This window comes from Phoxinus phoxinus, assembly GCF_949152265.1.
Source record: "Phoxinus phoxinus genome assembly, chromosome: 2".
NCBI lineage: Eukaryota > Metazoa > Chordata > Actinopteri > Cypriniformes > Leuciscidae > Phoxinus > Phoxinus phoxinus.
The window spans coordinates 44,588,398-44,600,808 of NC_136877.1; the positions used below are offsets into that span (position 1 = coordinate 44,588,398).

The following is a 12,411-nucleotide window of genomic DNA, read 5'->3' on the forward strand; positions in this document are numbered from 1 at the left end:
TGAAATTACCAAAATGTGTTTGTCTGAGAACCTTTTATACATCTTTTGTACACATTTTAACTGCAGATGCTGAAATGATATGCACTATATGGTACAGTACAAATATTTTGAGTGTCCCTTATTCTGTCCCTTATTTTCCTATAGAGAACCACGATTGTCCCTTATTTTCCTTTTAAATATTTGCTACACAAATTCTTGAAGGGTGTGGCCTTCTGATTGGCCAGAGCCTAACAGCTTTATTTATTGGTCTTTCATTTGAAACAAATTTGAGATTTGTGGTAACATTATCGCTGAGCACACGCAAAGGCATTACAGTGTAGATCCTCTGTATAGAAATGAAGGCTGCAGTCACAGTGTTCTTTGTTTTGAGTCTCTTTAGACTGAATGTCAGTCTCAGAACACACTTTTTTGTGAACAAAACAATGACCTGGAAAGATGCACAAACGTACTGCAGAACGTACCATGATGACCTGTCCACTGTTAATAAAAAAGAGGCACAACTGTTCTCTAGGTATCCAGATTCCACATCTGAATTGAGCTGGATTGGACTATACATAAGCCCTAACAACCCAGGAGAATGGATTTGGTCTGGAGATGAAGTGGAAGCAATTGACAACTGGGATAGCGAACAACCGGATGGTGATCTTGAAGAGTGTGGCGGGCTAAAACAATCCACTTCTAAACTGCACAATATTCCGTGCTCTCAGACGCTGGCATTTTACTGTATGGACATCGTTGGCCCAATTTTGGTCTATAAGAACAAGACGTGGGATGAAGCCCTGGACCACTGCAGACAGCACTACACTGACCTGGCGAGTCTAAGTTCTGAGACGATTATGGCAGAGGCTATAAATAACACCATAACATCCCAGACAGCTTATGTGTGGAGTGGCCTGCGCTTTATGGCTGGTCATTGGTTTTGGGTCAGTGGTGATGATCTTCAATATAAAGCCTGGTCTGTGGAGGGGGAGCTCCAGTGTCCTGCCAGAGATCTGCGCTGTGGAGCTCTGGATAGAAAAGAGAAGGTTTGGAAACCCAGAGACTGTGAGGAAAGACATAATTTTCTCTGCTTTAAGAAGCCATAAATGCACTTAAAATATGTATTCTCTTCTGATACTGTATATGTAAACTTTCCCATGCAGCTTGTTTTATATGAACTCAATCTTCCATTTCGCATCACTGATTTGAAAACAGATTTTCTAATAAATCTTTTACAAAATATATTTATGTTACACATACATACAGTTAACAGTTTTAAATCTTACAAATTAGCATATTCAACATATGTATTGGCATTTTTAACAATTGGTTAGCTCAAATGTTTTCTAGTTGATGAGACACAAATAGTTTAGTTTTACAAAATGTTTTGCATTTGATGTTTTATTTAACATAAAATAGGCTTTGCATAGATATATCTCAGGATAATTATTGTTTTATAAACATTAGTTTAATAGTGAAGGTCCCTTTTGTTAGTATGTTAGCAATGGTTTAATTTGATCCTACGTCAGTTTTTAATGTTTTATGAAATTATGATGTCCTGGTTTTATGATCACTTGAAATTGGTGTCAGATTTTATTTGAGATTATCTTTCAAACATATCGAAAATAACAATTTGAAAAGGTGTACTAACACAAGATCATTTCTGTATATTCACCTAAACTCAAATATGTGTCTACTTTGAGAATAGCAGTGATTTTGTTCAGATGAAAACATGAAATAAAGATTAGCTTTCAACAATAGAGTTTTAAAAAATAATAATAAAGACTACATATTACTCATCTCAATTGCATTCTATGTTTTGTGTTTCAGAAGTCATTCCACTCATATTTTGCAAAATACACAAATGCACAGACATCATTCAGGATCATAAACATCTTGAGGGTGATGATACATGAACTGTCACATTGGTATAGCTTTTATTGAATTTTACAGGGATTATATCATGGATTCAATTGTATTATACAGTAATCACAGGTCATCCTGTGAATGCTTACACTAACTCAATTGCTTGCCATTTTTGAAGCGGGCCTGTGCCAAGATCTCTTAGTCATGTACAACTTGTTTTTGCATAGATGGATGCTCTGTTTTTCTGTTGCAGCAAATTAGTTTTTTTTTTAGTACATGTTTTCTTTAAATATTTGTTACACAAATGATTTGCCAGTGCCTTACTTTTTTTTCTCTTTTTATTGGTCTCTTATCTACAAAAACATTTGAGAGATGTGATAACTTTATTTATTTTTAGTTGGACGATACATATATGGAATGTCTGGGTTACTAATGTAGGTGAATGACATCAGGTGACTGACGAATTGGGATCTCGCCTGAGTCTGTCCCTTAGTAGTGGGAAGTTCGGATAATTTTACTGACTCGGATCTTTGTATCTCGTTCATCAAAATGAACGAATCCTTTTTTCAAGTCATTTCGTTCATTTCAGCAGAATGTAATTAAAATGTTACATGTTAATAGCCAAATTCCTCAAACACATCAAATGTTGATCACATTTAGAATAAGAAAACATTGCAATGCAAGGACAAGGCCAAATTATTAGAAACAGAAACGAATAATTTATTATTTATCTGGGTCTTCAGGCTATGTAGTCTGTTAGTTTACCTCACCTCCCGATCTGAATTGTTTCTTTCATCCCGTGACATCCTCATAAACTGAGCTATGCAGTCGGTACCAGGTACAGAATTTATTAGTTCATCTTGTGAGTCTTCGGGTTCGAGTCGTTCGTTCATCACGTGACAGCCACATAGGCTGAAGCTATGCAGTCGGAACCAGATACAGTTCGTTCGGTCTTATGTCACGTAACTGTAAGTGTTATTAGACTATTTATATGTGTCTTTATCAAAGTGATTTTTCCCACCATAGATAAAGTTTACCAACTATTAGTACCACATTCAATGTTATGAAAAAAAAACCACCATGACAGAAATTCTAAAGAATTATAAATTGTAAGAAATAAAAAGCTATAATTTGAGACCAAAAAAGCTTGTTTGTTAGGAAGTTTGGGAATTATTAACTAATTTCTGTGTCCAGTGCTGTCACTTCACGTCACTTGACAAAAGAACGAAAGACACGTTACGTCGGGTGACTGACCAATTGGGATTCCTACTAAAACGCCATAATTGCCCCTTTTAGCACTCAACGTAAGTCACCTAATCCCCCTGCGCCTGCTGGGATAAGGAAAGGACAGGAATTGAACACAGAGAAAGTCGATCATTGCTGCTCCTTCTTACCCATACAGTGAGACTATTGGATAACACTGGAAAAGCATGCCTATGCTAAATAGAAAGGGATGCTATGGAGACCACTTCCCGTAGGGTAATCACAACAAATGGGCAGCTAGTCTAGCACAGGGGCTGACCTTCTATGTATACACACAAGTGCTAAACCTAGCATCGGATGCCTCCGCCGCGTTGGACTGCCGAGGGTGCTGGAGGAACTCCAAACAGGGTTCACCCTCCACAGGTGAGGTTCTAGAGGTCCGGACCCAGGTGCCATAGGGTGCCCCGTCTCTGAGAAAGCAAGTCCTTCCTCAGAGGTTTCCGCCAGGGAGGGACTGTAGCGAGGAGCATCAGTTCTGGGAATCAGATCTGGTTAAGCCAGTATGCCGCAACTAACATGACTTGCTCCTCATCCTCCCTGACCTTGTCACAGTGTCTGTGTGAGCAGGCTGACTGGGGGAAACGCATACTCTGGAGCCAGCTGTGTGCCAGTGCATCCCTGCCGAGGGTACCCTCGATCAAGGAGTAAAACAACTGGCAGTGGGACATGTCTGGAGAGGTAAACAGGTCTACCTGTGCGGCTCTGTAGCGTCTCCAAATCAGCTAGAACGCCTGGGGTTGGAGTCTCCATTCTCCCGGGAGCGTGGGCTGTCATGAGAGCTCATCGGCTGCACGGTTTAGCAGGCCCGGAACATGAATGGGGGGAAGCGACCTCAGATGCTTTTGACTCCAGAGGAGGAGATGGCGGGCAAGTTACAACATTCGACGGGAACGAAGACCACCCTGATGGTTCATCTACGCAACGGCCGCAGTGTTGTACATTCGGAACAGCACATGCTTGCCCTGTACCAGCGGTCTGATGCAGAGCAGGGCAAGCCATACTGCTGGCAACACGAGGCAATTGATGTGTCACTGCAGTCAAGGTCCTGTCCAGAAGCCCCAGGCTGCATGCACATGGCACTACAGCCGGTGGTCGAGGCATCTATTGAGACAACATGCCTGGACACGGGCCGATGTGTTTGCCACCCTGTGCATGACGCTGCGCCATACCCATCTTAGGACTTGGCCGTGTAGCCAGTGCTAAAGCGGCCTTATATGAAGCAACCCAAGCAGCATGACGCTGCAAAAGCCATATGCCCCAAGAGCCTGAAACAGTTGAATGAACTGAATGAATGCCCTTGAATGAATTCAGGCTGTTCTCCACTGACGTACTGTAATGTTGACCGAGTCCAACTCTATACAGAGAAAAGAGATTCTCTGCACAGGGGAGAGCTTGCTCTTTTCACAATTTACCCGAAGCACCAGATGGATGAGGTGCTTAAGCACCAAGTCCCTGTGTTTGCAAAAGTACTCTCGTGAGTGGAAACTGCTCTCGCAATACAAATCTCACTCGCCAATGACGATTGGCTTGTTTTGTTTACACTCAAAGTTGATTGAGCTCTCAGGCAAGATCCCAATTTGTCAGTCACCTGACGTAACGTTGATCGTGACTGACTGATAGGGAACAATCATCTGGGACACTGGAGAAGTGCACAGTGCTCTGTGCTCTTGGATTCTATCATTTTACTGTATGCAGGTCTTTGAGCCCATTTTGGTGCATCAGAACAAGACATGGGAGGAGGCCCTGGACCAGTAGCAGCACCTGAGCTGGTAGGTCTTAGCGCTAGTTTATGATAAACATTTTGTAAGCTTTATATTCTAATCGTGAACACATGCAGACACACTTTTGTCAAAGGTCCAACTTCTTAGCGTTATTCAGCCTGAAGGTGGTGTAAGAACTGATTTTCCTGTTAAAATAAAACTCACCCTGCAATATAGCCATAAAACGCACCCTGGACAGAAGATCGCAAAGACAGAGCATAGGACATTGTCCTGTCCAAACACTTTTCCCTTATCTCTGCATCCCCCTCTCCCCCTGAGTCAAGTCACCAAAAGTTCACTAAGAATGCCTATATATCACATATGATGTATCTTGTAAATCTATTGTTTTTCCTTTTCATGTTTGGTATCATTTTAGATGTCTCAGTGCGATTGGTAAAATGGTCTTAATTTCATTGCAGTCATTGGTAATAATAGAAAGATTAAGAACTTAGGAGAATCCTGCGTTCCTCTTTGGGTGATGTCTCTTCAAGATATCTCCCCACTCCCCCGAGACCAGGTGCTACCCCCTGGGGTACAGGAACTGACCCAAAACAAACTCTGAAAATATTGGCACAACCCTTTTGTTCTGGTCTGGGTATTTAAGGCTAGGTAACAGAGCTGTCTTCGGGATCCTGTAACCAGGAAAACCCCCATACAGTGCTGTGTCAGTGTTCTCCCGTTGGAAAACACTCACACACCTCTGTGTGTCTCTGTCAGGAATGCATTGCTTACTTTTAGAGTCATCTTTGAGAAATGTATGTCATGCATCTATTATTTCTGAATTGGCTTTTAATTACTTGTGTAATTGGCATGATACATTTATACCTGACAAATAAATGTTACATCTTGATTTATTCTGAAGTTTTCTGAAATCATTATTTTAGTAGATTATAGGAGGCTGGTGCTACCGCAAATCTTGCAGGATAGGTCAAACTAAAGGCGCATGTATGAATGGAGCAGTAGGCACGTCATCTTGAAGACCTTTTGATTTCTGTCTATTACTGATTTAGAAAGTTGTATGGAAATGGCTAAAATCAACTACACTCTTTTGTATGAGTGAGCAGTAGGCAACCGACTTAAGAGGTATTAGCTAACCCTACATCCTCTGACTAACTTCAGAACTGACAAGTTTTGTGTCCGTGAGAAACACGACGTGGCCGACGTGATCTCTGTGCGGCATTGGGTCCATAATGAATAAATAAATGAAAGATAAGAAACTCTGAATAACCAAAGATCTAAATTAATTCATAATCAATATTTATGACTATTTTCTAATAAGAAACACAATCTAAATTTGATTATCACTTGAAACTGGAGTCAGATTCAGCGTAGAGCTAAAGTAATATTCAAACTAAATTCTAATAAATTAAGTGAACTTCACTGGAGCGCTGGAAAGATATACACGCATTATCCCTTCGCCCACCCCGTTGGATTCCGTCGTTGGGCCAATGGGTGGTCCTTACACCAGCAAATTAAACCAATGAGTATTCAAGTTTAAAACCCCAAAATATACTTTTAGTTTCAAACCAACTGTAAACCCTAACGCTCAAAATAATTAATTAGTTTGAGTAGGACAAACTTAAATTAAACTAATTAGTTTAGTCAAATTAACTTTTATGAGTATTTAGCACTTTCTTTTTCTTTCAAGTTCACAGAACTGATATATTTTAAGTAAACTGAATTGTTTCATTGTTTTGAGTTTTATGAAATTATTTATTTTAATTTAGACGAACTTAAGTTTAACTGAAACGGCTGGGATGTCTATTTCCCAGCGTGCTCTGCCGATGGCACTCGAAAGGGAGAGTAAATGCTAAAATTAAGTGTAATATGATGGTTTTTTTGTGCCAGACTAATGTTAAGTTAGTCTGGTGTTCAGGGACAGGCATTAAGCTGGTTTAGATCATACCTATCAGACCGTTACCATTTTGTCCATTTAAATGGGGAAAAATCAAAGATAACGTCAGTAAATTATAGAGTGCAGCAGGGATCTGTGTTAGGCCCCCTGCTATTCTCAATTTATATGCTGCCACTTGGTAATATTATAAGAAAACATGGAATAAGTTTCCACTGTTATGCTGATGACACTCAATTATATATTTCATCACGACCAGATGATAACACTAAATTATCTAAAATGACAGAGTGTGTTAAAGATATAAAATATTGGATGACGTGTAATTTTCTTCTATTAAATTCAGATAAAACGGAGGTAATACTGATTGGTCCAAAAAACTGCCCACAAAACCTCTTACAATACAACCTTAATCTAGATGGACGTCCTGTTACTTTATCCTCTACAGTAAAAGACCTGGGTGTTATACTAGACCGCAACTTGTCTTTTGAAAATCATATTTCAAATGTCACAAGAACAGCCTTTTTTCACCTTAGAAACATTGCTAAGCTACGTAATATGCTATCAGTTTCTGATGCAGAAAAGTTAGTTCATGCATTCATGACCTCGAGACTAGATTACTGTAATGCTCTATTAGCTGGTTGTCCTGCATCCTCCGTAAACAAGCTACAGTTAGTCCAAAATGCAGCTGCTAGAGTTCTTACTAGGTCAAGAAAATATGATCATATAACACCAATTTTATCATCTCTACACTGGTTACCTATTAAGTTCCGTATCAATTACAAAGTATTGTTACTGACCTATAAAGCCCTAAATGGTTTAGCTCCTGTGTATTTAAGAGATCTTCTATCGCTATATAATCCATCGCGCTCTTTAAAATCGCTAAATTCGAGGCTTCTGGTCGTACCGAGGATAACGAAGTCCACTAAAGGAGGGAGGGCGTTTTCACATCTAGCTCCTAAACTCTGGAATAGCCTTCCTGATATTGTCCGAGGTTCAGACTCGCTCTCCCAGTTTAAAACTAGATTAAAGACGCATCTCTTTAGCCAAGCATTCACATGATGCATCTCATACCTTTTATACTACAGTTAAATCAGATCAAATGCATTCATATTATGAACAGCAGCTACGCTAATTATTTCCCATCTGCCTTTTTTTGTTGTTATCTCGGGACGCCTGTCCCTATAACTCAAATAGAGTTCGTCAGCTCCAGTTATGTATCCAGCCTCTCATGGAGACTTCAGATGCCCCAACGCCTGTGATGAGACGACTCGACGCCTGTGAAGAGACGACCCAACGCCGGCGATATGTTATGCCCTAAATTTTATGATTAACTAACTGTATTTTTGTATGTATATTTTTGAAATGCATTTTCTGTAAAGCTGCTTTGAAACAATATGTATTGTGAAAAGCGCTATACAAATAAACTTGAATTGAATTGAATTTAATTAAGTGGGAGATTTAGTAGTGATTAATGTTTTGTTATGCTAATTTAGAAGAATTTCTGTTAATGTTGGTTTTAGGATAGTTACCATCATGGTGACAAGTGGTGCATGCAGCTTGATTTGAGAGCAAATAATACCATTATATTGTTGAGCTCATACAGCAAGTTCTTCTGTTCTGTATAACATTTTATTGTTAATATATTAGCAAATTAGTATGTTAGTGGATTAGCTTGTTAAAGCTAACTAAGTTTATACTATTTAAAGTGTTCACATTGAGATTACATGAAAGTTTTTAGTTAATTGTATGAATTAGTGTACTCAAACATTTCAAGTTAAGAACAATTCAAATGTATAAGTACAAAATAAAAATCTGCTAGTTCTGCTTACTTAAACTTTGAATTTCAGAACTTAAAAAATTAAAGGCAATTGATTGTCTTAAATGTTTTGAGTTCTGCCAACTTATTCGGGTTTACAGGTAATTTTAATATGAGTAATTATGCCAAATGGACACCGGATTTCGCCTACCTGATATGGTCATTGTGATAAATGAATACTGTATTACTTTAGTTTGTGTATAGTTATGTAGCCTAGATGCTGACGTCTGAAATAAAATGATATAGCCCAAATAACCAATGTATATATATATGACCAAATATATAGCCTTTATAGGCGCTTTTTTTTAAGTTTATAAATTATGACATTTTTAATGTTCAGTTACAAAAAAAAAAAAGAATACTGCCAAGCATTTGAATCACTGCTGATATTTACTTAATTACACATTAAAAAGTAATTGTACAAATACAAATTTACAAACACTTATTTTTAGGTGTACATTTTGTAATGTACACCAGAGTTGTGCCTACTTGATTTGCAGTTTATAGTTTTTTCCTTTGCATATTGTAATATTTGTACAGTGTATTTTCTCTGTATACTGTATCCTATATCCTTACTGCTGCAACAGTTTATTAAAACATTATTAAATAATGCTAAACAATGAACAACAAAATCTTATGATGTGTAGTCTGACATGGAGGAAGAAAAGCAATGCATTTGTGAAACTAAGTCTTTGGTTAGTAATTATGTCTAAATCATAAATACAGTCATGTTCTGATATGCATACATTGTTTAATGTGTCCACAGCTCTGTATAGTCACCTGAAAATATTAATTTTCCTCAGTGATGTTTGAGATTTGATTTTTAAGGCTGGAATAGACCGTGTCCTTTCTGATCTCCTCTCTCTGCTCATTCTCTGAGTTCTCTGTTCTCGTGTTGTCTTCGGGGAACTGAAGCATTGTGTAGTTAAGCTCCGTACTCTCTTGATCCTGTGAGGGGGAGGAAAACAAATATGTGTTTCGTCTATAAATGCATTAAATTAATTAAACAAATTAGATATTATGACATACAAGATGACTACTGGTATCAGACGCTGGTGAGTTTGGTTGAGGAGGGACAGCCAGAGAATGAAAGCTTCTCTGATGCGCTGCAAGAATCAAGAAATTAAATAATGGTAAAGAAAAACAAGACTGAATTTATAATGCTGATTGATTGAATGAATGAATGAATGAATGAATGAACACTTCATTAAAGTGTAACACTGCTATTTAACATATATTGAATGTCTACATAAACACAAAGATTACAATATTGCTTTCAGGTAACAAAATTGAAATGTACGTCACCAGCACACAGTTCACATTTTCTTCTCCTCAGCCGTTCGCATAGAACAATGTTCACTACTCCACTGAAGATCAAAATCAGAATATTGCAGACAAACACCGCTTCAAAAAGTGTTGTACATTCTGAATAGCCCAAAATAAATACATAAAAACCATGTTGTTTTTGGAATGCATGAGAATAAATGTATACATGTAATGGGCCTTATTATCAGTCAGATATTTAGCAAATACTATTTGTGTCAAATAATAAGATTTTTAATGCTTTACATTTAAATGTAATTTAATGGAGATTAATTGCAACTGTAATATTTGAAGTACAGAAACTTGAGAGAGTTTGCAAATGCATGAATTTTTAGAAATGTTACCTGTCATTTTGTCACCTAGAACAGAGAGACATAAAAGAGTATGTTAATACTGTTAACATTAGCAATATTTAGTAAATGTTCACTGACCTTGGGTGTATCTGTCAGGCAGCGAGGACTCGTCACACAGTCATTGTTCTGAAGAGAGAGGCTTTGAGCAGAGCTTTATATGGACGCCATTTACTGTGCAGCCGCTGTCGCTCAAGGAGAGCAAAGTGCACAGGTGTGGGTTTGCTCTGAATCTCGCTTGAGAGACGTTTTAAGCACAACATTCAATCATAATACATGTTCGAGTTCTAAAAATGTATTTCTTAATTAACGTGGAAATGACCCTCATTGTCCTAATGAAATATAAGCATGTATATTTAAAATAATTACTTGTTAATATGTGCATTTAGGGCAATAATGAAAGCATGCTCTTCTTCATAATTTAAACCAACACAAATTCAATTTGATATCGATACGTTTACATATAAATTTAGAGGTCCATGTACACTATGTATTTAGAGATTAAACATTTAGGCCTGGTTTCACAGACAGGGCTTAGATTAAACCAGGATTAGATTTTTATAAACATGCCTTAGAAGAAAAAAAACATGAATGGTGTGCATCTTGAGACAAAACAATGGCACTGACATATTTTAAGATATTAGTGCAAGTTGCTTTCAGTTAAAACAGCTCAAACATACATTTTAGTCTGGACTAGGCTTAAGCCTCGTCTGTGAAACCGGCAGTTATTTTTTTAATGTCTATGTTTAGCATTTTATTTATTTATGCAAGTTCTGTGTCCAGATTTTTAATCGTTCCCAACAAACTAATCTGATCATCTACTGTTATGTACAGTAAATTCTTAATCTTTGATAAAATATGTGAAAATTATATTTAATAACTATTAGGCTATCTTAAAAAATGATGCAGACTTGCACCAGCATGACTCAAGTCCAACAAGATACTGTTAATTTAAGTACTTTAGGTTTAAATTAGGGTTAATATTCAATTAATGGTTGAAAAATGTATTATACATTCATTCATTATGAGATCCATTTAGATTTGTATTATACATTCTACATTTATTATACATTTACCAGCTGTCATGAACACACCCCTGGTACATGCATTTTGAAATTGAGTTTGTATTACAGTAAGGAAATATATTTTATCGCCTACTACAAGTGCATGTGAACAGTTTGTGAAATGTCTGACCACATAAATGAGGCTTACTGAGGTTTGTACTCTTGCAGGCTGCGCTTTGTGGCCTGAGATCAGTGCAAAAGAAGAACTGCATGTAGCGCCACATCTGCAAACATTAAGCATCAAACAAAATGGTTGATCATATTCTCTTACGCCACATTCTCTGTTCCCCGAACTTACAACAGAGGAAATGAGAGAAATAGAATGGACGTAAAATCGCAACAAATTCACAAAATCTAAAACTAAATTTTATATGTTCTGACACTTGTTCAAACTTTTTTAAGCATAACTGGTGCAGTCAGTTGTAAGTTGCTTTTGGTAATGGAAAATGTTTTGGTAACAATTGCGTTTGTGTGGTTTTAACACTGAGACTTAAAAAGAGGTCACTGTTTTGGGTTGGAAAGACTCAGCCTCAGTCAAATTCATTCAAATGATGCAAACCACATTCGGTTCATAATTATATTTTAAGTATAGCGTAGTCTAAATGCATTAACCTGCATATACATGTGTTATAGAAATCATTCCATACAGAAATCATCTCAAATATTGCGAATGGTATTTTAGCCAAACCACACATTACTGCTATTATTGAAGTGAATGACTTGTGTGTTGGTCCCTCCGCAGGCCTCACTCACTGAATCGCTTCTTTTCAAACTTTGAATTGTCTCCAGTCCAATCTCTTGGGAATGGCCTTCTTAATCATACAGAGAAAGCTTATTATATTTCAACTTGGGCTTATTGTTTGTGGTGTGGCAGGAGCTTCCCTTTCAGACACACAACATTTGCGATCTCTCACTAATTTAATACCAAAACAAGCATGCAAACAAGTAATAAAGATATTCTCATAAACCTTCAGAATCCATAATTTCTGGGCTGATCTGTTTCTTAAGTTAATTGCAGATTTTATGTTTTGAATAAATTCAAACTGTAAATTAACTGAGTTCATTTTAAATGTGTAAATCAACCAAAGTGAAGCGAGACCACATAAAGCTCCAGTGACACGCCTCATTAAAGCTT

At 37.4% G+C, this 12,411-nt stretch overlaps 1 protein-coding gene and 1 long non-coding RNA gene across 4 annotated transcripts; one reads left to right on the forward strand and one right to left on the reverse strand.

The window, feature by feature from the left end:
* Positions 1–335: 335 nt before the first annotated feature.
* Positions 336–1,746, forward strand: LOC306988747 (secretory phospholipase A2 receptor-like; the record flags this gene model as incomplete). Its single annotated transcript, XM_079593896.1, has 1 exon — positions 336–1,746. The coding sequence occupies one exon, from the start codon at positions 336–338 to the stop codon at positions 1,083–1,085; it is 750 nt and encodes a 249-aa protein (XP_079450022.1). The 3' UTR covers positions 1,086–1,746.
* A 7,167-nt stretch (positions 1,747–8,913) lies between these two features.
* LOC306988796 lies at positions 8,914–10,536 on the reverse strand. Of its 3 annotated transcripts, none has more exons than XR_013795495.1 (4): positions 10,290–10,536; positions 9,845–9,964; positions 9,569–9,645; positions 8,914–9,487 (listed from the first exon to the last, which is right to left on the reverse strand). It is a non-coding gene; the product is annotated as an uncharacterized lncRNA (long non-coding RNA). The 3 variants fall into 3 exon arrangements; XR_013795496.1 differs by having other exon boundaries at positions 8,920–9,487; positions 10,207–10,536; XR_013795497.1 differs by having other exon boundaries at positions 8,920–9,487; positions 9,845–10,221; positions 10,294–10,391.
* Positions 10,537–12,411: the final 1,875 nt, after the last annotated feature.